At 41.5% G+C, this 26,979-nt stretch overlaps 2 protein-coding genes across 2 annotated transcripts; both read left to right on the top strand.

The window, feature by feature from the left end:
• The first annotated feature begins 93 nt into the window (after positions 1-93).
• On the top strand, positions 94-6,273 carry LOC102509890 (NADH-cytochrome b5 reductase 3-like). Its single transcript, XM_014567347.2, is given in 3 exon segments — positions 94-278; positions 5,250-5,851; positions 5,854-6,273. Coding segments are annotated over 3 exon segments (825 nt in total). The 3' UTR covers positions 5,892-6,273.
• A 1,896-nt stretch (positions 6,274-8,169) lies between these two features.
• On the top strand, positions 8,170-17,512 carry LOC116665515. Its single transcript, XM_032485415.1, has 2 exons — positions 8,170-8,193; positions 16,360-17,512. Exon 2 carries the CDS (start codon positions 16,481-16,483, stop codon positions 17,174-17,176), a length of 696 nt encoding a protein of 231 aa, XP_032341306.1. The 5' UTR covers positions 8,170-8,193; positions 16,360-16,480; the 3' UTR covers positions 17,177-17,512.
• The last annotated feature ends 9,467 nt before the right edge of the window (positions 17,513-26,979 follow it).

Raw genomic sequence — 26,979 nt, forward strand, 5'->3', positions numbered from 1 at the left:
CACCAGCATTTACTGAGTGCCTTCCTTGTGTGTGGAAGTCCCAGTTCCTTCTTCTGTAAAATGGCAGAAACAGTATCTAACCTTCAAGATAGAATGCTCAGCCAAGCAGAGAAGCCGCCTCGCTGGGTTACCTACAGTGAGGTTACACAAACCTCCAAGTGTTACATGAGACATGTGACTGCTATTGAATCTGCTTGGCTGCTGGAAGTGGCTCCACACTTTTATCAACAAGGAACACACTTGTCCCTCAAAGCCAAGAAGGCCAAGGACTGGGACCAGTGAGCTGAGCTGTGCTGTGGCCGCAGGCACAGCTTGGTGCCCTGTCCTCCATGCAGCGAGCCTCCATCTAGGGTGGGTGAGCCAGCATCGGCACGTGTGGAACCTTCAGCTGCCTGCAGTGGTTTGCAGCCCATTCAAGCCCCTGTCCGCCCTGTCCCTTCAGCATCCACCTTCCTTGCTGGGGTCCCAGAGGATTTTTTGCTTGAGTGGGCATCCTGCTGCATGGGAGTTGGAAGGACCATGCTCTTTGCTCACCCAGCAGCCTCCCTGACCCGGCATGCCATTTCCAGCAGACTCAGTCCTGGCCCAGGTCACAGGGAATGAGGACAGCGGGCCACTGCAGCTGAAGCACCAAGTGGGATGGGCAGACGGTTTGCTGGGCTGGCTTTGCTTTCCCTGCAGGGCCACAGCTCCATTGACCAGTAAGGTGTGTGGCCAAGTGTGAACAGCACATGGCCACGAAGGTCTGAGACCCTGTGAACACTGTGGGTTTCTGCCAGCATCGCTGAGGGGTGTGCCTGCTGGGCACAGGAGTTCCCAAACCAGGCATGTTCTGTTTTCCCTCTACCAGTGTCCTTGTTTGTCAGTGGCCAGGAGACTTGCAAGGATTGGCGATTGGTGCAGAAGACCCGTATGTGCTGTGCTTTGTGCACAGGGCCTCTGTTTCACAAGTGGGCTTAGCTTTCCCTCCGTGTATGGTACCACATCCCGGTGCCACTAGTTCACCAGCTCAGACCCCATCTGGGATCCTCTGTAGCAGAAATTCACCACCATTTAGAGGCTCAGCCTTCTGTAGCTCAGGAGCATCACTTGTACATTTATTTTGGTGTGTCTGCTTGGTTTTGGCCAGAATGTGGGGTTTGGTGGGTCTCCTCCAGCAGGCGCTGGTCTTAGTGGTGCCCCAGGGCTGCTTTGCTGTGATGATGTTTGCATTTCAACACATGACCAATACAGATTGTTTTCCCCTTACTGTTTCAATGACATCTATTTAAAAAATACGTAGCTTGAGAATTTATTTTTGTACTGATGTTTGCTTGGATGTGCCGCTTTTGGCACTAAACATGTATGCCATTTTTATTTCTGTTTTATAAACATGCAAATAATAGTGATAACTTGTTAATAGTAAACCTTTTATACCTAAAGTAAATATGTTCCCTTAAAAAAGAAGATTGAATGCTCAGAAAATGATGTCTCTAAAAACACTTACACTGCTACTTAGCATACATTGGGAGGCAATGTGGGGTAACAAACAAATCACTGGTTTGGGGTTTGAGTCTGTGCTGTACTATTTGCTAACTGTATCCTGTAGACAAGGCACTTGACTTCTCTGAGCTTGGGGTCCTTCCTTTGTAAAAACATGGACAAAAACATTACATTGGTTTCATTGACATTTAAAGGAGAAGTCTCTCATTTTCCCGTTAGAGTGTACAGAAGACGAGACACTCAGTGCACGATGATTATTATGATGTGATAGTTCTAGGCTAATGATAAAGGATACAAAGATGGATACAAGATGACTGAATTCAAAGAAGGCCTAGTGCAACATGAAAGGCAGACAGGTAGGTCTGTGACAGTGTAATAAAGAATACAGTGGATGTGTGGGAGTGTGGGAGGACTACAGTGCACACCTGGAGGAATGAGGAGGAGAGGGATTGTCATATTAGCATTTCATATATTTTTGATGAGTGGTTGCAATGGTGGCCAATTTCCCTTGTCCTGAGATTGAAAACGTATGGAGAAAATGTCTAGCTTGTTCCCAGATGGCCCACTCAGATGTTGACTGAGCCAGTGAGTAATTCTGTTACCTTTTTAGGAATGGAGTAAAAATGATCAGGCTTCACAAATTGAGTAGTATTTTGTGGAACTTCCACAGGACAGAGGCTAAAGGAAGTTCTAAGCCATCGTCTTATGTTTTGTCAAAAAAGAAATAGAACAAAGCACCCCCACAGCAATGAAATCTTTACTGATAGCGACTAACCCAAAGTAACACCTGTTTAAGTGCAATTAAACTAAGGTCTTCCATGTAACAAAGGTGACTTGAAAAAAATTATATGAAAGAGTTTTAAGATCAAAAGTCTTGTTTAAAAAAAGAATTTGGTGTTTTTTTCCTTTTTTGTAAAGCATAACATATCTAATTCCGGTGGAAAATATAGTAAAACAAAAATATTAAGAAAAACCTTTAAGTCAGTGCCAGGCCAATGTTTCAGATATGATTCCAATATTTTCAATACTAGTTGTATAATTATGTCTTTTCTCTTCATCCATCACCTTATCTGTATTTCCCTCTCATAAAGATGGGAACTAGCCAGCTAGAACATTTGACTTACTTGACAAATCTTTGATTGTTCATGCATCTCCAAACTTTAGAACTTTATTATTACTGGTGTTATGTATTTAAATGAATGCAGCCTGTATCAAAAAAAGAAAATGACCATATTGAAGGGAAAAACAGAATAAACTACAGCCTTCTTCATGAGTAACACTTAAAACCATTAAATGCATTAAAATCCCATTTAACAAATAGCAAAACCTAACAAACATTGGGATGGCTCAGTGAATACTAATGTGGAATATTGTCGGGAAGGATATCTGAGTGTTGAAATTTCTCAAAATGGTTACATAGATTATGGAGAGGAACATCTATTATTTCAAAAGACAAATTAAAGTTGACAGTTCATTGAAAATATTTTTGTTTTTATTCTGTTACATTTTAAATTGTTTCTTAAAGTAGTTAATCACTCATTTTCTATTTTAAAAATTCCAATATTCTTTATGTTTTGCTTATTAATTTTATATTGAAAATCCCAGGACTCTATCTATATACAACTGACCAGACTGCTGCTTAGTAAATTGTGATAGTCTTTTGTATGATAATCAACTAATATAGTCATCATAAAATCATCTAATTCTTAAAGTGATCAAAAATATGTTTGTCATATGATAGTCCATTAATTGCAGGCAATTAAATGTCACAATCAATTCAGATGAGTTCTGGCCTCAAGTCATATGCTAAGTCTTCAATTTATTTTCTTTATTAGCTCAAGTAACTTTTCCTCTACTTATCTGATTTTATTCATCTGAAATGTGGCTACTAAGCTTTAGTGTATCATTTGTTATGGAGTATGTTACACATTGTTGGTAATATAACTGCATTCCATTTATCTATCCATTTACTTATTCACTTATGTATGTATTTAGTCTTGTATCCATCCATTTATCCATCTACCTATCCACTATCCATCTGTCCTTCTATACATCCATAGATCCATCCATCCAACAAAAATGATTGGGCACGTATTGAGGTGATAAGGCTAGGTATATAGACACACAATAGAATCTTTGTTCTTAAAGAGTTGCTCCTAAGCTCATGGCAACATAAGCAAGGACTATCCTTACTTGTAGTAACTCTTCCAAGCCTTATGCTGTGTTAAGAATTACCAGGTCTAAGGGTGGGAGGGTATAGCTCAAGTGGTAGAGTGCATGCTAGCATGCACAAGGTCATGGGTTCAATTCCCAGTAACTCCTCCAAAAAATAAATAACTAAACCTAATTACCTCCCCCCACAAAAATTTTAAAAAAAATGAAGATAAAAAAAAAGAATTGCCAGATCTAAAACTTCCACTCCTAGTCATATACCCCCCAAGAATTAAAAACAGGTGTTATACACAAATGTGAAGCAATACCATTTAAAATAGCCAAAAAGTGGAAATAGTCAAATGTCCATCAGCTGATGAGTGGGTAAAGAAAATGTGGTATATTCCTACAGTAAAATACCCATAAAAAATAAATGAAATACTGGGATGTGCTACAACATGGGTGAACCTTGGAAACATTATGCTAACAGAGAGAAGCCAGACACAAAAGGTCATGTATTAGATTTGACCATTTGCATAAAATATCCAGAAGAGGTAAATCCACAGAGACAGAAAGCAGACTTGCAGTTGCCAGGGCTTGGGGGAGTGGTACTCTATAAAGAGTGACTGCTTGTTAGGTACAGGGTTTTACCATTGGCGGGAAGGACTAGTAAAAATATTTGGAACTAGAGAGATGGTTACATAATATTGTAAATGTACTAAATGACACTTTCAAGTGGTTATTTTTATGTTATGTGAATTTTACCTGAATTAAAAAAAATTGGAAGTGACACATCATATACAAGTTTATTCAGTGGAAAAAAATGACAACTTGAATTAAAAAAAAAAAACTACATAACCTGAATGTTGTAAAATAATGATTTTTAATTCTTCCCAGATTAGGACCTTCTGCCAGGTTGTCTAAATCGTGCCCCTAGTGAAGAACGCATTCAAGAAATAGTGTCAGATGAGTCAATCAGTAGCTAAAGATAATTCACTTGTTTTAGAGAACACCAGCTAGCACTCAGCCAAATGCTTGTTTTCTAAGATTTCAGGTTAATTTTCCTTTTCAGCTTCTTCTTGATTACGTGTAAACTCACACATGTTCCTAGGTACTATCAAGTGTCTAGGCTTAGTAAAGTCAAGGTAAAAACAGTATTTTAGAAACTTGTTGCTGAAAAGCTTACAACTTGGTTAAAGGTTGTCACTTTTGAAGATGTATTTATTGAGCCCACTGACTTTGTTCCCTGTCTCAATTTCAACAGACATTATCGGACTGGCAAGCTCTTCGATAATTGTGAAATTGCCAAGTCAATAAAAATCTACCACCACCAGACTAAACTACAAATGCATGACCTAGCAAGAATTAGCTGCATCTTTTTTAGGGCTAAATAATGGCATATTATGTGTTAACAGAGATCTATCAATTCTCTAAAAAGCCAATAATTATCATTATGAATCAATAGCAGTCATTTAATTTTGTGTTCTTAGAGTTTATTTAAAGTTTATTTTAATACATTAAAATGACCAAAAAAATCTAGTTTGAGGGACAAAAGTAGTATTTTTTTGTTTGTTGTAGTATTTCTTGCAGTCAGTTTTGTTGTTTCAACCTCTCAGCCTGGTCATTCAGCCCTACACACCCATGTCCAGTGATGATGACAAGGGCTTTGTGGACCTGGTCATCAAGGTTTGCTTCAAAGACACCCACCCTAAGTTTCCCACTGGAGGGAAGATGTCCCAGTACCTGGAAAACATGAAAAATGGAGACACCATTGCATTCCGGGGCCTGAATGGGCTGCTGGTCTACCAGGGCAAAGGAAAGTTTGCCACATGCACAGACAAGAACTCTAACCCCATCATCAAGACCGTGAAGTCTGTGGACATGGTCATGGGAGGAACAGGCATCACCCTGATGCTGCAGGGGATCCACACCATCACGATGGGCACGGACAACCAGACCATGCACCACCTGCTCTTCACCAAACAGACCGAGAAGGGTGTCCTGCTGTGGCTTGAGCTGGAGGCACTGAGGGACACACATTCTGGGCGCTTCCAGCTCTGGTACATGGTGGACAGAGCCCCTGAAGCCTGGGACTACAGCCAGGGCTCTGTAAATGAGGAGATGATGCGGGACCACCTCCCACCCCTGAAGGAGGAGCTGCTGGTGCTGATGTGCGGACCCCCACCCACGATCCAGTATGCCTGTCTCTCCAACCTGGACTGTGGGGGCACCCCAAGGAGCACTGCTTTGCCTTCTGATGGCCGGGCCCCCTGCCCTTGCTTCCTGTGCCCTGCCTGCACCCAGCCATCCTGTGTGGTTCCTTAACATCACTGTCCCCCACATCTGCTGTGGCCGGGTTCAGCCTGGCTTGCCCATGCCTGGGAGGTCACCTCACTGGGCTGGTCCCTGAAGGTCCCCTCTGGGAGCAGGGCTCTATTACAGGTAGGGCTGCCATTGGCCACATTCAAGACAGATTCCTGTCTGGGCCTCACTGATTCTTACTGGAGATGCATGGCCCCTGGTCTCCCTACCCATGCCCACACTACTGGGCTGAGGCTGCCAGCACCGTGCTCCCCACCCTTCCTGGAGTGCACCACACTCTGGAAATAAACATAAATGTATGGGCAGCCCACAGCTGTAGGTGCCAGACCCACAGCCACTGCCTCAGGACCCTTGCCTACTGCCCCTGCCTGCTTCAAGGCCACAGCCAGACCTTCGCACCTGACACTACATGATAGGTAACACCAAAAAGTCCTCCTGGCAAGAGCTGCTGTGGGTGAGAGACTGCCCCCACCCCAGGGCCCAGCAGGCCCGGCCAGCAGGGAGCAGGCCTCTCTCTGGGGCTGGAGTAGGAGGGGCTGGCTGGCCGAGGGCCCTTCTAGCTGGCACACAGGCCTCCTGAAGCCTCAGTTTTCCCAGCACAGCCAGACATTAGGGCAGCCTTAGGAAGTCCAAGCCATCAACCTCTGGTCAACCGCCTCGGGGTTCTGGGCCACCAGCCCTGATGGCAGAGCAAAGAGATGTTTATTCCTCTGTCCCAGACCCCCCTCCAGCTGCCCTCGCCCCAGCATGGGGAATTCTGCAGCAGATCCTCTGGTCTGAGAACATTCTCAGCTGCCTCCTCGCTGCCTTTAGACAACAGCGTGCTAGCCCCTTGCATATCAGCTTTTTCAGAGTCATTTGTGAGCTGACAAACATTGAAGTAAAACTTTTCTAACTTGAACCCTTAAAAAAAGCAGAAACAGAATAAATTCAACAGAATTCGACAGAAACAATAAAAATGACTACTAGTTATATAAATGCCTAGCATTTTACAACCATGGATATGTGTTATGTACTATATCAAGAAGTTTCTGTTCATTACTTCATTTATTCCTTTAATCAGACTCATGATGTTTGGGCTCATATTATCTCCATTACATAAATGACAATATTGAGGCCTAGAGATATTAAGTAATTTTTCTAAGGCTATTAGACTGGGAAATGTTGGAGACAGAATAGGAATCTTGGTCTATCTGACTCTTGAGTTTGTGTTTTTAACAATGAAGATTTAAAATTTTCATTTATTAAAAAATGAGGAAAAGTCAATAAGATGCCAATAACACTTATTTAAATTGTGAATATATATACATATTATTTGCATACTTTTTGTAAAGAAATATACACACACAATATACATATATACCACTAGGTAACAATTTTCAATTTGACCAGACCAGCTTTTCCCAGAAATAATGAATGATACCAACTCCCTTTGCCAAAATCACCAGATTGACAGAAGTACCAATAAAATAAAGCCCATAAATACAGAAAACAATGAATTTAATTTAGACCCAAAACAATTTAAGAAAATAGTTCTAACTAAATCAACTGAGCATTTGAGAAAGTTTCACTTTTACCTACCAACAAGCAGATTTATTGCTGAGAAAAAGCAACCAAAATAACTTCCATCTTTCCTTCCTTCCTTCATTTTTTTCACTTCCATTTTTTCAGTAAATTTAAAATCTCAGACTGAATGTTAATATTGTCTTTCCACTTTTCTAGCTTAAATGTTAAAAATGAATCAGTTAGATGTTTTTTGTTTTAAAAATTCCTCCAGCCATATGAGTTTAAACGATCTCAAAACAAACAAAAACAAAAACAAAAAGGAAAGAGAAAGAAAAAATGAAAGGGAATCAAGAAACAACCAAAAACCAAGAAATGAGTAAGAATGTTCTCATATCTTTTCAGTATTTGATGGTGGTACTGGTTGTGAGCACTTTTAACTGGGCTGAATTTCCCTAATATGATGAATGGCCAGACTCTCAAGTTATGGAGATTCCTATGTCTTTTTCCTCAACATAGATAGCTTGCTTGTATTTAAATCATTGTTTCTATACTCTTCCTCAGGTGATGTAGCACCTAAGAGCTTGTTTACTCATTTACCATCTCCTTTTCCTTCTGCTCCAGGTTGGGCTCTGTTGGCCTTGACCCTGCCGTCCCCTGTCCTGCTGACAGAAGCACTGTGGTGGCCGTGGAGTCTGTCCCTGTCCACCAGGGAGCACCAGCTTCTCCAGGGACGTGAGTTAACAGGAATAAAGCCTCAGTGCATTTTAAGTTCCTTCAACATTACTGTCAATAAACTAATCTAAAATAAATTTAATTTTTTCATTAATGATTGCACAAATGGTAGTGTATTGCTTAAAGAAACTCTGATGTCTGCCAACAAATCATGGCTTTCAAAAATTGTTATGCATGTCACCTTGAAATCATGTTTCTTTTGAAGATATTTTGCCTTACAACATATAGCTGAAAATCTGATGTTTTTATAGATACTTATTTTCTGCTTAATCTGTTGATAAAATTAGGGTGAATGATAGCAGGATAATATTCCAAAATATTTCTCCTTCATGTCCACCTCTGTACTTGCCAGGAATTTAGCACTACTTCTCTTTTTTCTTTTTCTTAATTTTTCCTCCATTTTTTTAACCTTACGTACCACACTCTTTCTCTACTTTATTCCTAAGAATACAAGCAAATCACAGCCATCTGAAGGATTCAATCTTTAAAATGTCAAGAACATGATATATGGAAGAAATACCTTGATCTGGAAAATTCCCTAGGGATTTTTGATTTGTTTAGCACCTAAAGTTTGAGATATTTATTGTTGTCTCAGTATTCTAGATTTATAATAAGATTAGTGTTTCTTAATACCACAGTGGGTCATATTAGGGTAATAATTTTTATTTACTTTCATGTATTTTTTAGGTAGTTTGAAAATTAATTTTACTTTAAATCAGGTCAAAAAAAACGTAAATACCATTTTCCTGATAGAGGGCATAGCTTACAAATAAACAGAAGCTTAAATCCTTTACAAATGGTGCCTTTAAGGGATCATTTGTGTGTACAGGATGTTCCAAGTCAGGGCACTGACCCACTGTGCATTTACAGACATACTCCAGGCATGGCTTTGTCAGTTCTCTTGTACTTTAAAATAATGCTTGCTTCCAGAGGATACACAGGACTCGAGTCGTATTCGCGACAAATGTGCTCTTTTCCTTTTTTTCTCAGAAAGGCAATCTATGTTTTTTATTTTACAAATGTGGGGAAACAGGCTTAGACCTGGGCAATGACAGCGCAAAGCCTCAGGTCCCATCAGGTGCCAAACACCCTAGCTTTTCCCCGTGTGCCTCTGCTGTTCTTGCCCATTTCGTCTCCTCCACCCTCTGCATGCACTTGACCCTCCGGGGGTCAGTCTGCTGCTCAGCTCGGCTGTCCGCGCGGCCTCTCTCTCCCCGCTGGGCCCCGCGCTCCCGGGCCCTCTCGCCAAGCCGCAGCCTGCGGCTCCAGACCCTCTCCAGCCTCCGCCGCGGGCCTCGCCCCCGGGGGCCGCCTGGATCAGCAGCTGCCGGGGCTCGGCCAGCTCCGCGCGCAGCGGCTCGGCCGGCGCGGCAGCGGCGCCCAGGCCGTGCGGTCCGCCTCGGCCCCCCGGGGGTCGTGCAGCCGCCGCGCGCCAGGCGCCGGGCCCCGCGCAGCCGGGAGCGCACCTCGCCCAGGCTGGGCCCGGCGGGCGCGCGGGGCGCTGGGCAGGCTGCCCGCCGCGGGGTCCGAACACCGCCTCCGGTGCAGGACCTGCAGGACCGCGTCCCCGAGCACGTCGGGCAGCGGCGGCGCTTCAGGCCCTCGAGGGCTCCAGGGCGGCCCCGGGCCTGGAGGCGGCGGCCGCGGGCGCTCACCGGCGTGGGCCCCCAGGGACGTCCGGCACCAGGCCGGTGGCGGCGGCAGCGGAGGCGTTGGCGGCCCCGGGTAGAAGAAGAAGCCGCCGCCGCCGCCGCCGCCGCCGCCGCCGCCGCCGCCGCCGCCGCCACCGCCGCCGCCCCGCCGCCGCCACCGCCGCCGCCGCCTTCCTCGGGGGCGGGGCTGCAGAGCCCAAATGTGTTTTCTTTAACTCGGCTCAGACTGATCTATCTATAATTTTTTTTAAATGTAATTCATTGAAGTTCTCTCTTTTCCAAACACCATATAGAGAAGGTAAAAACAATTAAGGAAATGAATTAGCTCTGTCAAACCAAATATGATTTTACATTTAAAATACATGCTGTATCTGGTGAAACATTCTTTTATTAAGAGCCTAGCAGTTTTTACTTCAAACCAGGAAGCTCTCTTTGAACCTTTAAGTTCTCATTTCAATTGGAATAATAAATACCTTGATTCTTTTCTTGCTTTAACACTTTTATTCCCACTTTGATTATTCTCAGTACCCTTCATCATCTTTCATACCAATTTCAAATGCCCATTGAATATAAAATTGTCTGAATATTAGAATGATTTAATTGGCTGTGGATTTTGTTTCTTCCTCTCTTTCTTCAAAAATATTTATTAAGACTCTTTGGTAAATTCTGCACTAGATGCCCAGGGGATTACCAAGGTTACATCATAGTCCCTGTTCCTAAAGAGCTAACAATCTGTTTAGGGAGACAGAATAAATACCTATGAAAAACTGAATCACAGTGTAATAGAAAAGAACAAAACTGACCCCATATTAGAACTGTTCTTTTGGTTTTAACCCTGCTCCCTGTTTTCTAGGCTTAGTCTTGCTAGCTCTGTACCTTTTGTAAAACATTGTTGCCTTTAGCCTGAAATAGACAGGAGAGCCTATTCTCAAGGTTCTGACCTATAAGGCTATTAACACTTTTGCACTCCTACAAAAATAACAAGTTGCAGAGTAGAAAACAACTTTTGTTTTGTTAGAGGTTTTACAAGGGCACCATGGCCTGACCCACATGGACAGCTGCAAGAAGAATTCTTACAGCAAGAAGTTTGCAGCAACCAACCAACCATACCCCCTCCCCTTTTTACTATAAAAAAAGAGCCTGAATTCTGACTTGGGGAAGATGGCTTCTCCAAGACATTAGACTGCTATCCTTCTTTGCCTGCCAGCTTTCTAAATAAAGTAACTATTTCTTGCCCCAGCACCTCCTCTCCCAATTGTGCAGCAAGCAAAACAAGTTTGGACTCGGTAGCAACAGCACTGTAAGAGTAAGGCACCAGGAAGTGGTACAGAACATAAGAACAATAATAATTGAAAGAGGTGAGTGATTTGAGTGTAGAGAAATGTCACAGAAAGTATCCTGGAGTGGAGAAACCTCACATTGGATGCTAAATAATGGTAACAATTAGGTGGGAAGAGAGAAACAGGCCAGTGTGGAAGAGTCAGAACAAAGAAGCAGAGGAGAAAGGAAGCAGAAGCAGAGGAGAAAGAAAGCAGAAGGAAATGCCAGTGCCTGTCACACAATAATTGTTTGATAAATGAAGTTACTTCGGTGTCCCTAAAAGAATTTGGTTGAATCAAGAGACAATGACTTCTGGAACTCTGGAGTTTCTCTGTGACCTCTTAATTTCTTCTACTCTCTAATAATTCCATCTTCTCTTTATCAGAATTCCCTATCCCCAGGCTCACTGTTACCTATGCCTATCCGTTCTTAATTTCATTTGCCTTTTTATTGAGTTCAGAAGGCCAAGCACCGTAGTTTTGTTGTCACTCATGTCCCTGGACCCTTTAAAAGCTGAGTAGACTCCAAAAGATCATTAATGTCTTAATCCTAGCCTGCTAAAAACAGATCAGGACTCCATTATAAAATCATTGTTTCTTTTTGTTTGGGGCCCCAGGGTTGATTCAGAACCCCTTTTCTCATTTCTATTTTTCATAAATCCCTTCACAGTTCATCTTCCAAATAGTGTCTTACTTTCCTAGTGTCATTATAATTCATTTCACTTGACAAGTGAGACAGGTGAGGGAGTGAAAGCAAAGTTGGGTATTGAAAATAAAGTGTTTTAAGTCAAACCTCAATTTCCTCTTTGTATGATGGAAATATTAACCACCTCATGGAAGTGTTCATAGTTTCATTTTAGCTAACAGATATTGGTGACCGTGTATTTTGAGACAACCAAGACTCCTGACATGGATGATAATGTGATGGACAATACAGAGATAGTCCCTGCCCTCAGGTGGGCTGGACAATGTGCCAGAAAGAAAATTTAGATAAAGGTGGTAAATGCCATGAAGAAAACAAACAGGGTGCTTAGATAGAGGTACTGAGAATGGGTTTAGGAAGACAAGATGGGAGGGACTCCTTTATGAAAGGTGGTCAGGAAGGCTTTCTGAGGTAGCAGCATCTAAACTGAGCTTCTGCACAAGTGTCAGGTGTGTGTGGTCACAAAGGGCCCTGTGCTGGGAACAGGTCCGTTCCCAAGATGAAGGGAGTGTGGGGTTCGCCTGGTGGAGGGGCAGTCGGGCTTACTCTGATTGCTGGCCTCTGGTGCATCCCCTGGGCTCCCCCACCCACCTGCCCTCTGCACACAGGGGTCACAGTGAAGGGTCACAGTGTGCTGTCTGAGCAGCTGGACCAGCCCTTTCTCGAAGATCCCGGAAGTGCTGTGACCCCAGGGTGCTCCTTCCTGCTGCCCTGGAATAGCCCAGTGCCCTGGAACCACTTCCTGTCCCAGGAGCAGCCCCGGGACACCCACACTGGCCTCAGGACAGCATGGGGGAGACGGACATAAATGGCCCAGGTCGACCTCCACAAACAATCTGCCCATGGCCTTGGCTGGAATCTGTCAGCTGCCTGAGGGACCCCCTGCAGCTAAGTAAACACCGAGACATAAATTGTCCCAGAAAAGGGGAGGTGTATACCTAGGAGCCCCGAAGGAGGAAGCACTTGATCTTCTAAGCTGCCTGAGAGGAGAGAAAGTGGGGGCCTGGAGGTGAGTAGAAAGGGTGACCCTGAGAAAAGCACCTAACAGATCACACAGAAGCTCAGGAAAGAGGGAGGGGAGGGGCTTCGGGGACCACCATGGTGGAGGCTCTGAAAGCATCCTGTCAGGAGCCCCTGCCTGGGGTGACAGAGCGGGGAGGAGGCTGTGTGCCCTCCTCACCTGTGTGTGTATGTGTGTGTGCGTGCACGTGCACACGCACACAGGCCATGTCCTCAGTGCACGCCGCCCCCGCCAGACGGGACCAGGTCTCCTGGCCCCTCTAGAGGCACCTGGTGCTTGTGTTCTTCCCCGATGAGGAGGAGTAATGAACCCCAGGCACCCCACCCCCACCTCCATGTCAGAACAGGGTCAGGGCCTGTCTCTGGGTGTGAGCAAAGTTAACCAGGTTGCTGTTAACTTCTGAAGTGAGGGCTCTGGCTCAAGGCTCCAATTGTTGAGAAACCCGCAAAGGTCAAAGCACTGGCGAGCACAACTGTCCTGGACCTTAGGCCAAACCCGTGGGGCACCCTGGGCATGGCCCCACCTACGTGTCCCATGTCAGTGTCAGCCCAAGGTGGGAGTCAGCCTGACCTGCTCAGTGACCAGCCAGGTCATCCTGACACCAGTGGGGCCCACAGCCCGTCACCAAGGCCCGTGCATCCTGGGCACTTACTGTCCCTGAGTACTTACAGGTGGACAGCCTCTGAGATCCCGTCCCCTCATCTGATGGGCCATCCCAGCCACCCTGCAGGGCCGGGCCAGCTCCCACTCCCAAGCCCAGTTATGGGATATTAAGGAAGTAACTTTGTCTTTTTTTTTTTTTTTTAGCTAATTTTTGATGGAGGTACTCTATCATACTTTTGAGCTGATAGTAATGGTCCAATAGAAGAGAAAGCTACTACTGATGCAGCAGAGAGAGGAAATACTGGGAAGACAACAGATAATGGAGTACAGATTATAAGTGAAGTGATATTCCTTTGAGAGGCTGAGTAATCCTGCATGTCACCCCCATTGTTACAGAAGAGAATGTGACAAATGGAGATACACACTTATGCTTGTGGACTTTATCTATATCTTGATCTATATATATATAGAGAGAGAGAGAAGGAGAGAGAGAAAGTGCTTATTAATGACAATTCCATTGTCCTGTAAATAGTCAGTACTCACCCTGTTACCAACACCCTTAATTACTATCCCCCTGTCTGGATATGTACTTCACCAGTTTTTAGAAATACAGATTAGTTTACAAAAGCTCTTCTGTAATGAATCTAGGATAGCAAATTTTTTTAATGAGAAATTATTAGAAAGGTTCAGGAAATTGCTACCTTTTTTGTTCTGCTCAAAGAGGAAAGTTGCTTTTGTTTTCCCTTCAGATGTGAAGTATCAGCTCATTCTTTTTTTAAATGTGTTTGCTATAGATGTTCAAATTTAAGAGCCCTCATATCCTGAGGCAGAAGGAACATTTCCAACAATACATGACACAATTCTATATATTTTATTACTTCAGTGGCTTCTCTCTTGTTTCCATTTTCAACTGGAGAGAAAAAAAGAAAGGCCTTTTCATGATATATTATGTTGTAGTAACCCTCCAGAAGTATAGTAAATAACCCACAAAATGCAATTTTAACTTGATGGCAGCCATAAGCTCCTAGAGGGCAGCAGTGCTGTCCCCCTGACCACCCTTATTTTGCATCCCATCCAGTTTGTGGTGACGCCAGAGAAGGGAGACTTAAACATGGTGGTGGACTGAAGGCCAGCACTGACACACATGGACTCGAAGGCCCAAATATCCTTTTTCTAATCATAATTCTATTTTTATATGATAAAGTGTTTCACACTTAAAGAGGAATGGTGGATTAAGCAGAGTCCTAGTAGAATAATGCCATAAAATAAAATATCAAGGGAATATATGGTAATAAATCATAAATTACTTTGTGTAATTTGAGAAAGCCTAATAGGATGGAGGCAGTTGAGAAATATACATTTATTATCTATGCATGAAAGACAGCCTTGTGTGTGACCTCACGTCAGAGTGGGGTGCTACCTTTCTTCCAAATGATTGCAAAGATTTTGTGAAAGTGACAGAGTTCAGGAGTTTGTATGTGGGAAAGGGAGCACATGCCAGAGCATCTACATCCCCTGGGGTGACGTTAGGCACTCTCTTGAGCTAAGGTTCTGAAGAGTCCATTTATGTCGGCTGCTTTTTTTTTTTTTTTTTTTTTTTTTTTTTTCAGTAACTTCCCCTTCCATTTTCTTGTCTGTGCTTTTACTTTGAGACTGACATGTTTCAACACTTTATATCTTGGCTGTATTTGACTATTTCAGAAGAGACATCAAGCCAGTGCTTCCTCTAACTAATCTCATTTGCTGGGTTTGCTACCTAAGTATTTTCCTTTATCCAAAAAAAAAAAAAAAAATATGAAATTTACAGATAAACTGCTTTTTAGTTAGTTTGGCTTTGAAATCTAGTTAGAAATTAACTGAACTATTTTTTTGATATCAGACCAAAATCCAGGCCTCTGTTACAGTGTGGACCTACATAAAAAGATTATTTTTGACTCAGGGTACATTTGAAGTGACCTAGGAAACATTCCAAGCCACAGGGGAAGATTGCATACTTGCTCCTTGTCACTCTTCTTGTGACGAGTGATGTGAACAAACATTTGGAAAGCAGTTTTGTAGCAGGACGCCACTAAAAATACCCAGATCCTCAGAGTGAATCATCTTTTTCAGTCTGGGTTTCCTTTGTATTGTTGTCTAATACTGTTTTATTGTTTCAGTTGCAAAAACACTTGCATTTTAAGGTTAATTTTATTATTTTGATTACATGAAATATGACCGTAGGAAATGTAATGAACTTCTACATTATTATTTTCCTTTTAAATCAGTAAAGAAAAGTGGGGTCTCTTGGTTCTACAAGATTTTCCATTGAGTTTCAGAAATGTTGTTTTCAACATGATTAAAACATAACCAGTTTTATGATCTTATTTTTTTAAATCTCTGTCTTTGAAGATATAATTTTGTGTCAATATGACTATTTGTAAGAAAAAAAACATATATTTTTTTTTTTTTAGTAATAGCCAACCTTAGCTAAACTAGAAAGTTGAAAGGAACTAATATGAAGGTGAATTCGAAGAGGAAAGCCAGTCATCACGTTCATCTATGTGTTGCACATTCCATCCCTATTCCTGTTATTTAGGCAAGTGTTGATAGTGAATTTAACATCTTTACTACTTTGATAGAAGGTTGCTAAGTAAATTTGAGAGAATTTTAAATGCCTTAAATAAAAACCTATTTCAACCATCAGCAGGTACTAAAGAATTACTTACTCACTTGCAGGCAATGAAACTGCCTTGGGATTTCAGAGCTTGGAAATTCTGTATATCATGTATATTAAGGGCTTTAGTTCCTACATTTTGCAGAATGTAAGCAAGTGGTTCAGGGTTAAATTATTGGATTGTAACTTAATATCTTTTTTCCTTCTTCCTCCAGGAAAATCGCTTTTCCTCTTTAACATTCAGCCTTTGCGCCTTGCAGACCACTCCCCAGCATCCTACCCTCAACGCCAGCCTTGCTCAAGTTAGAGCATGCTGCAGCTAAAACCCAAAATAAAATGCCCAAGTGTGCAGCAAGAACTGTGCCAAAGACCGCGTGCCAGCCACCTGGAACAGCCAGGCCTTCAGTAGGCGAAGGAGTCCAGGGAGATGCTGTCCACCTCATCCCGCAGGGCCAGGCTGCGGCAGCTCACGTCCGAGCCCCACGGCTCCCGGGGGCCATCTGCGGGGTTCTGGGAGCTGGGCTCGGGGTCTGCCAGGAAGCCCGGCTCTGCTCTGCCCAGCGGGCTGCTCCTGGCGGGCACCCGAGAAGGGGAACTGCCGCCTTTGCCCTCCAGGGACCCCAGCCACCTGTCGGGACTGGCAAGCAGCAGAAAGGATGCCCTGTCTTCTGCATCACATTCCAACAGGGATCTGGTGTCCAATGTCGGGGCCGTGTGGACCCCCGGGAGCTGAGGGCCCAGCCTGGCCCAGGCAGCTCAGAGGCTCCCCACTCAACAGGGGGGAGGGCTGCTGCCAGCCTGCAGGGAGGCCACAGTGGGGATGTTCTTGGGGCCTTGGAGGGACCTGGGCCTGGGGACCCGGGAACCAGGCTGCATGGCTCAGACAGGATGGGCAGTCTGTCTGGCACTGCGGCCACCCGTGACAAGGCCTCACCCTCGTCCACACCCGCAGCCACACAGCTCAGAGTGGCCTGTGGCATGGTCACACTGGGAGCCCCCCTGCCAGGATCTGGGGCATCTGCTGGGATCTGAGTCTCCGGGGCCAGCCAGCTGCAAAATGTCCCTTTGCCACTTGTGCCGTGTCTCCTGGGAGGAAACAAGAGCCTGAAACAGAAGCTACCTGAGCTCCCTCTCGCTGAGCACATTCTGCGGAAGGCCGGAGCCTGGACCCCCTGCCAACGCAGGGGCCTTAGCTGGCCGGCCGAGCCCCAGCCGGGGCCCTGCAGCAGACCTGGTGCCAGGCAGGGAGGGCCCACTGCTTCTGCCCCCGGAGCCGGGGACCTGGGGAAGCTTAGCATCGGGCTCAGGACCGCTGGACGCGTGAGCGCGCATCTGCCGGAAGCTGCCACGAGGCCACAGCCCCCTTAATATCCTCTACTCAATAAAGAATCTGTCCCTCTGCCCAAGGAATTTAACAAGCTATGTTCAAACGTGTTTGTTTATGTGTGTTTGTGTTCAAAGTGTTTATTTAGGTGTGTTTGTTATTAAATCCATTTACCAAATTTAATTAAAATTGAGCTTCTTAAAAATAGACTGAAATAAATAATAATTCAAAACTCTTATTAAATCAAGCTGGCTATCCCATTGGTCATCCAGATTAATAAATTTTTATTTTATACTTAACATGAATTGTATTTTAGCTATTAGCTATTTCCTCCACATATTTGGTTATTGATGATAAAATGAAAGGTTTTGCACCCCAAGCTGTGATAAACTCTTTCAAAATGAGAAAAAAATAGAATTTTATATGCTTGTAAAAATAGAAATGTATTTCAGTCACAATGAATCCATATTGTATGCTATTTAATAGGCATTAGATACATTTTATTAAATCATTGGAAATTGAAGAAGTTATGCCTACATGATGCCAAAACATCATAAAAATTTATCACATTGTGTTATTGGAAGCTTTCTGGACAATTTCATTGGTTGATTACCTGATTGGATTGTTCACCTTTACCAATCTTGATAAATTTTTTGAAAACGTTAGTTGATGAATATACTTTAATTAATACAAAGAAACGGAGATATAAATTATTTTATTCGGATTTTTTTTTGAAAAGTATATGGTTCCTAAAATACTTAGTTGGCAGAAAAATGCCATTTCAATTTAAAAAAAACAATGTCTGAGGAAAATTGTTAAGTGCCTTGTGGTTTTATCATATACTAGTGTACAGATATAATTGTTTCATTATCCTCATTGTTTATTATGTGTCAAGCAAGCCCCTCACAGATGTAATGCATTAGTCCACATCATCAGAGACTACTGAGGTCCAAATTAATCTTTGAGGTAAGAGGGCCATAGACTCAGAAGATATGTGTAATTAGCCACAGTTCTCATTAAATCAGCAGTTTTAAGCTGAACAATTGATTTTTACCTAAAATCAGGTAGTTTCCATGAAGCAAATGTTATTAAGACTCTATGACTCTACACACACACACACACACACACACACACTCACAATCACATATGTTTCTTTAAGAAAAAAATTAAAAACCAGAGGAGGAAAGGAACTAAGATTTGTATAATGAAAAAAATTAGAATGAATTTCAGTCATCTTCCTGTAAGTACACATATGCTGAAATTAGCATGTAGTTTATAAGATAGATATTGAATTAACTTTCAATGCTATTTCCCAGGTGTAAAACTGACCGTTTAATGTGGAAAATTATTCTTCCTGGAAGGGAACAGACTAATGACACTGTGGACCTACTTTTGGTAATGTGTTGATGCTTGAGACCAAAATAAACTCTAATGTGCATTTCTTCCTCAGAACTCTAAGGATCACACAGGTGGCCCTTATTGCAGTAAATGTCTTCCTGGTTTCTATGGTGATCCTCTTAAAGGAACCTCTGATGACTGTCAGCCCTGTGCCTGTCCACTCAGTATCCCATCCAATATATGAGTAACAAACTTCTCTCTGTCATGAGCTGGAAATCCAGTTCTGCAAGTGCATTTTTGATATAGAATCTACCCTTTCTCTTATCACACATAACTAAATAAATAATAAATATATGCATGACTTTGTTGGGAAGATAATAAGAGCTTTTCTAAATACAAAATATTTAAAGTTATAGTTATTTACTTGGCAGAATTTTTAACATTTTATCTCTAGTTTGGGAGATTAAATATCTAAGAAACAGAACTCAAATAGAGTTTCTTAAACAACTCCAAAGAACAGATGTATCTTATACAAATATCGACATGTGTCTGCACGCATGCATGCACACACACACACACACAGACGCACGCACATATCTTCATATTATGATAAAAAAAAAACTGCAAATATAAATGCTGCTCATTTGGGTCCCAGTCACCCTCTATTTGTGACTCGGGCAAGTCATAAACCCCTCAAAAAGGTAAAATAAGTGGTTGATCTAGTTGATTTTTAGGTACCAGTTCTATCCCTCACTTATCACATGGTTAATCATATTATCATATATCATATTATGTATATGCTTATCTTATTGAAACAGTTATAATGGTTTTATATTATAAATTATATTAATATTAAAATATGGGTGACACTTAGCATCTAATTTTGCATAAACTATAGCTTGAAAAAGTTTAGTGCAAACTTCATACAATTTTTCTAGTCATCCGGATTTTTTTTTTTTTTTAATTCTCTACTTGTTCACCTGAAATAGCAGGCTTTTAAAAGTATATATTTTGTCTGCTTTTCCCTTTACCTTTAGGGGAACAGTGTATTCCAGCTGCTCTAATTCACTTTTCCCTCAGGGCAGCCATCCCTTAAGCAAACACATAAGCAAGACCCTGAAAGCAAAAATGTTTTTATTTTAATGAGGCATATTATGTTGAACAATAATCAACACTTTTTTTGTACTAGTAAAAATTGTGAATAACTAATTTTAAATCAAAGACTTTTTTGGAATATACTTAAGGGTAAGCTTAGAGCTTAATAAAATTCATATTATATCACACATTTTTCCAGCTATTTCTAAATACTGTAGTAATGTTGCAGAGCAAAAATTTTTATTTTTAATGAAACGTGTTAGTGACAGTCTTTTAATATGAAGGTGTTATCAAGTTGATCATACTCTGATGTCTTACTCCAGATAGTCCTAACAAAAATGGATTTTGTTACTAGAATCCATGAATACTACAAACTAAAGACTCTGAGAACTATTCTGTCATAAAGTTTAAAAGCCCTCGTTAGAACTAGGCTTTTTACTCTTCAGCCCACATGAAATCCTGGTCCTCTTCCCCAGCCACCTTCCTCCATCAGTATTTTCCACCTTAGCCATTGGAAAAGAAGAGAAAGAAGTAATATTTAATGGAAGCAGACTAGTACATTCCAGGCATAGGGGCAAACACTGTATTTGATATTAATTTACCTTCAAAAACAATTCAGTGAGCAGATGTCATTACTCTCATGAATTAAGTTTGAGAGTGGGACAAGAGCATTAAGTGCCATCTGGAGCTAGAATGCCTTGCTTTAAATGTTATGTTTCATACTTTCTAGCTGTGAAACTCTAGGAAAGTCACTTAAACTCTCTGCTGCCTTAATTATCTTGTCATTAGTTGGGGATAATAGGATCCTCTCATAGGGCTGTTGTGAGAATTACAGAAACTAAAATACACAAAGCACCTGAAACAATGAGTGAACATGGTGAGTCCAAAATGAGAACTGACAATTATTAAGGAATTTGCTCAGAGTCATAAAATATTAAAGTGTCAGACTTGGAATTTTAAGTTTAAAGTCCATGTGCTCCCCATTCCTCTACAGCCTTACACTGAAGACTTCTTAAAAACACACACACACACACACACACACACTGTGTTTTAACATTAAGGGACTTAAATGGGAAATGAGTTAAAGTGCAACAGTGATCAGAAATTCCACCTCTTGGGGGAGCGATGGAAATGTTAGCTGTCTGGGTTGAGATAGTAGTTTCACTGGTGTCTACATCGATTGAAATTCATCAGACTGTACTTTTGAATTACGTGTAGTTTGCTGTACAGGAACCATACCACAATAAAGTTGTTAAAAATTTTTAAAAAAATAGTGAGCAAAACATTTCCAGAATTTAAAGAATTAGCCTGGGTGGTTACAAAACTGAAGCTCCTTTATCAACCAGGGATGTGGGAGAAGAGGAACAAGGCAAAAGGGGAATGTGGAAAATAATGAATGTGTTGATCATAACATGACACAGGCCTGGTTCTGGGGTGTGCTTGTGAAGGGTTAGAGCCAGCAATGGAGAACCCATTCACAGTGGTGGGATGGAATTCTCCAGAACCATCCAATTTACACAGAACTTTCACTGAAAAAAAAAAAAATAAAAAGGAGGGGTGGCACGTGGCCACTCATCTGCAGTGCTCTCCTTCTCAGCCAAAATGTCAATGGCATTAGGGCAGCTGCCAGCCCAGCAGAGCTGGCCATTCACAGCACCATGTGAAGCCTAGCCTGGTACCTTTGGGTTCTGCAACTGGGTGAGTATGTAGGCCTTGTGAATTTATTCTCAATTTGGACCATTACTATAAATGCAGAAGAGTCATTAGGGAGAGAACTTTGCCTGGGTAATTATAGGCATTTGTGACCCATCCTTCTTTATTTACTGTGCTTCTACTTTATTTTATTTTTTGAATTTCATTTTTTATTGAGGTACAGTCAGTTTATAATGTTGTGTCAATTTCTGGTGTACTGCACAATGCTTCAGTCATACATGAATATACATATATTCATTTTCATATTCTTTTTCACTGTGAGCTACTACAAGATACTGACTGTATTTCCCTGTGCTGCACAGTGTAAACTTGTTTACCTATACTGTGCTTCTACTTTAAAATAGATTCTAAATGTGTTCCTGAAAGAAGAAAGAAAGTCAGCAAATGTTAAAACTTGGCATCCTTCAGTGCCAAAAGGATTGAGGTCCCCATGTCCAGTGACAGTATTTTCTTAAGTATGTGTATTCCAATGTGGTATATATATTATGCAGATCTTGATTCTTTAAAATAAAGACAACTCGGTAATAACAATATCAGATACACCAAATATTTAAAGATCCTTTAATTTACAAAGTGCTTTCATTTACATTAAATAATTATTAATTATTACATAATAAATTTATCCTTAGAAGTAGAAGTAATCAAATGTAATGGCTTATTTTAAATTCCAACTTTAAATGTGACATTTTTACAGGGAGTTATACCTGATATCTTGTAAAAACCTATAATGGAATATAATCTGCAAAAAAAAAAAAAAAAGCTGAATCTGAAACTGTACACCTGAAATTAATACAATATTGTAAGTCAACTATACTTCAACTGAAAAGTGGCATTTTTTTTAAGTAGAAAGAGGGAACACTGATAATCTACTTTGATTAAAAGTTCTAGAAGTCTGTTCAGAGGTATTAGGTCTTTTAAATGTAAAAAACTGTGAAAATTAAAATAGTTTAGCTGCACAGTTATGGAGAGAAAAGTCCATCTTAATCTAATAACCTGAATTTTTTTCTCTCTAAATAATGGGGCACTTAGTGACTTAAGAGAGAAACTCTCCACCATTTGCAGCAACATGGATGCTCCTGGAGAATGTCATTCTAAGCGAAGTTAGCCAGAAAGAGAAAGAAAAATACCATATGAGATAGCTTATATGTGGAATCTAAAAAACAAACAAACAAACAAACAAACAAACAAAAACAAAGCATAAATACAGGACAGAAATAGACTCATAGACAGAGAAAACAGACTTGTGGTTGCCAGGGGGGCGGAGGGTGGGAAGGGATAGACTGGGATTTCAAAATTGTAGAATAGATAAACAAGATTATACTGTATAGCACAGGGAAATTTACACAAAATGTTATGGTAACTAACAGAAAAAAATGTGACAATGAGTGTGTATATGTCCATGTATGACTGAAAAATTGTGCTGAACACTGGAATTTGACACAACATTGTAAAATGATTATAAATCAATAAAAAGTGTTAAAAAAGAAAAAAGAGAGAAACTCCTTTTAAAAATGTTTTTAAAAAAGCATTACTCTTATAATCTGAGTTAGAGACTCTGAGGAATAAATTGAACAGTCACATATTAACCAGAAGATGGGATTTGAATGTTCACAGATTATTCAGGAAAAAAAATTCAGCTAAAAGTTGCTGCAACCTTCATCTAGAAGAAGTGTTAGGCTTGGTGATAGTTTTGCCTTGGTGATTTATCTGTTTAATCCCTGGTCATAAATCTTATAAATCACAAGCATTTTGGCTCCAAATTTCTTATATAATGCTGCAAAATAAATCAAATGTGTAGGAAGATAGAGATAAACTGGTATAATTATGATGTATGAATACAGACAAGCATATAATATTTAAATTACACATATGTATCAACTTCATCAACTATTTACAGCACCCACTGTTTGCTAAGCCTCCTCATCTTGGTGATGCATATGTTCTAGCTGTAGATTATAACCAGGTAGTGAAATTTACCTCTAGAGAAACAAATAAAAATGTAAATGTTTCAAATGTTTTATATTCATTAATTTCTGGCATCATATAGCTTACAGGCTAAATATGATGCGAAAGAGATAGGTGATTGTCTGCCCTTGAACACTTAGGATGTATCTGAATAAGTAATATTACTGAAATCATTATAGACTTCCATCAGTTACATAATAAAATTAGAGATATTCTTGGCACAAGGCTGGACAGAGGGTAGGCCCTTAATAAATTCTATTAACATCATTGTGAGTACTACTTCTTTCTGTGCATCAGAAATGCTAAAATTTAAATTTTTGAAAGAACAGACCACTTCTAGAGCTGATCCTGGGGCACACTCAGGGGACCACATTGAATTATTGTTGTTAAAATTAGTACTTAAAATAGAGAAATATAAATATTCTAAGACAAAAGGTAAATTTTGGGAAACATTCAATTCAATAACATTCTTTAAAAATTTTGGAGTGTGTGAGATATTTCAGCGCACTTTCCTGCATATTGTTTTGTGTCCACATAGGTGACGATCATGTACTTGACTAGTCACGCACACCAGAAAGTAAAACTCAACTCCAGAGAAATTCAGTGCCTTGATTGTGATCATAGAGCTTGCTTGTGGCCAAACCAACATTAAACCCAACATATTCTGATTCATCCTTCTGTGCTTCTTCCACTGGGGCTATAGAAATAGAAATAATTACAGACACATTGAAGAGAAGAAAAAAAATGAACTTAATGTTAGACAAATGGTGAATGTTCATTGTAAATAATGACTCCAGGGTTTGGCCACAGCTATGCTAACTCAGATGTAAGGGGCTGAAGCAGGATAAAACACTGCAGCTTTAATGACTAAATGAGTAACTAAATACCCTACACTTTAAACAAGTCAACATATGTTGGCCCACATTTTTAACTGTTATTAAGTTGTAGCTATAATTTATGGTGGCACTTTCCTAAGTATTTACTTTCATACTTTATCAGCATGAAAGGCTTTACTCAGTACATTAACCCATTCTGCAGAATGAGAAACTCAGGTTTGAAGAAACACAGAAAATAACCCAATTCCAATTATAAAATCCAATTATGGACATTAAGTCAGATTTCATATTATTTTACAATGAAAGAAATATGTGTTTGCTTAACGGTTCTACTGAGAATAAGTAGAACGGAGATCCTTGAACTGAAAGAAGAAACGACTTCTGGAGACATTTCAAAAATTTATGTGGCCAAACCACACTCATGAAGTAAGATGAGTTTCCCCTTCATTTTCCTCCCCTCTCTCTCAGTCCTCCGCTCCCTCGGCAGTTGCGCTTGGACGTTCTCGTGACCCTGACCCCCAGCTTACTCACTCACTGACACTTTGCAGCATCTTATCCCTTTGGCCTCTCTTCCCCTAACCAAGTGTTCCAGGTAACAATTTAACTAAAAGGAGTTCTGCTCCCCTATTGTATATGCAAACATAGAACATGTCCTGATTGTCTAACTGATAATGGTGGAAATTTTATGCCAGTGATGAAAGGATTGGTTATTTCATATCACATCACAGAAACCAAGAGGAAGTTCAGTTCCCTCTTACACTGGCTGTAAGAAAACTCAAAGCCATACGTTGATCTGACACTAGCAAATGAATGTACTTAATTTATACTCATACATATGTATACATATATATGCATTTTTTACAATATACATTTTGATTTTAGTTTTGGGGCTTTTTTTCTGTAATATTATTGCATCATTTTATCTTAATGTACATATTTTGTTAGGTGGGATTAAATACTTTCTGGAACAAAGCCAACTGTACCTGCATTTACATATTCACATACATAAATACATACATATATGTTCACATACATACAAATATATACTTACTTATAAATGGATCATTATAAATATAAAAATCTATGTTCAGCCACGAAGGACTATTCCCACATCCAGATCCTTACTACTTATTCCAGCAGTCGCTTTTCTTCCTCCTCTGTTTGTGGAAAATGCCTGCTGTTCTTAGATCTTTTTTTTTTTTTTTTTTAAGGAAGCAGAATCTAATTAAGTCCAGACTGCAGGTTGGGGAGTTCAAGGCACCTCAGCGGGGGTAGCAAGTTACGATCCCAGAGGCCTCAGCCCCCTTTCCCAGGTGTTTTGGGGATAGTCATTTTCTGGATGACACAGCATCAGGAACTTCACTGATGACTGCAGATCTGCCAAGGCATTGGCCCCACCGTGGCCCCCAGCAGGTGAGAAAGCCACCCTCATAGGAGCAGGTTGGGGGCCGTCCTGCTGGTACAGCAAGCGGCCTGCTCTCCTGAAGCGTCCATCCATCCGGGGCATGAGCAGGTGTCTGGCTTCCTCTAGTGGTGAGAAAATGCCTGCCATTCACCTGCCATTTCACTGGCTGTGTGGCTGTAGGCCGGTAACCTAATGTCTCTGAGCTTCAGTTTCTATTTGTAAACTGGAGGTGGAAAGACTCACTTCTCAGGGTTACCACAGGGGTTAAATTCCATGCCAGGTCTATAGTGCTGGGCACAGGAGAGGTGCTGAGTGAAGAATTATCTTGTGTTGAAATGAGCAATGGCATCAGTATAGCTGGATCGAAGTAGCCGTGGCTTTCAGTTCCAAGATCTCCGAGTTGACCCGTGGGAGCCCGGTCACAGGGGTTGGGCCTGACCTCCCACTCTGGTCCTGCTCTCCCCTGGAGGCCAGGGCCCATCACACTGCTTCTCTGAGCCTTGGTGACCTCCACAAGCAGCATTCCCCACCAGCAGGGAGCCTCTCCCCAGGCCACTGAGAAAATCCATTAAGCTTCCAAAGTCCTTTGAAGATACAAGCTGTGTTCATCGGTCAGATAACAAGACAGACAAGACATCTTCACCAGGTAACTTCTCTTCGAGAAGCAGCTCACGGAGGCCAGGGCAAGCTGGTCCAGGGTCTTCTAAGTCCAGCGGGTACACGGAGCAGTGACCCACTTCTGATGCAGGGGTCCCATATGCAGTGCCCCTGGGGGAGAGAGGGAGGGGCAGGTACTCACATACCTGGTCTGTCCGATGCCCCCATCCACATCCCTGCCCTCACCCCTCTTTGGATCTCCTCTGGTCTCCCTGCTCCTTTTTGCTTCCTCACCCCTAGATCCTGCCCACCCCCTCATTCCTAGCTCTTGTGTGCCTTCTGTTGCATGGAGTGGATAATCCAGGAAGCTGAGCACTGTCTCTGCTAGTGTAGAGCTGGCCAACTGGAGTTAGATGACATAATCTTGGAATTACTCAAAGTCAACAATGATCTTACAGTTCCTTCTTTCTGTTCCAGCACAGTTGGCATCATATATTTGCCAAAATCAGTGTCACATTGCTGCATTTGCCCATCCAATTTCTGGAGACATTTTTTACTGTAC

This window comes from Camelus ferus, chromosome 8, assembly GCF_009834535.1.
Source record: "Camelus ferus isolate YT-003-E chromosome 8, BCGSAC_Cfer_1.0, whole genome shotgun sequence".
Taxonomy (NCBI): domain Eukaryota; kingdom Metazoa; phylum Chordata; class Mammalia; order Artiodactyla; family Camelidae; genus Camelus; species Camelus ferus.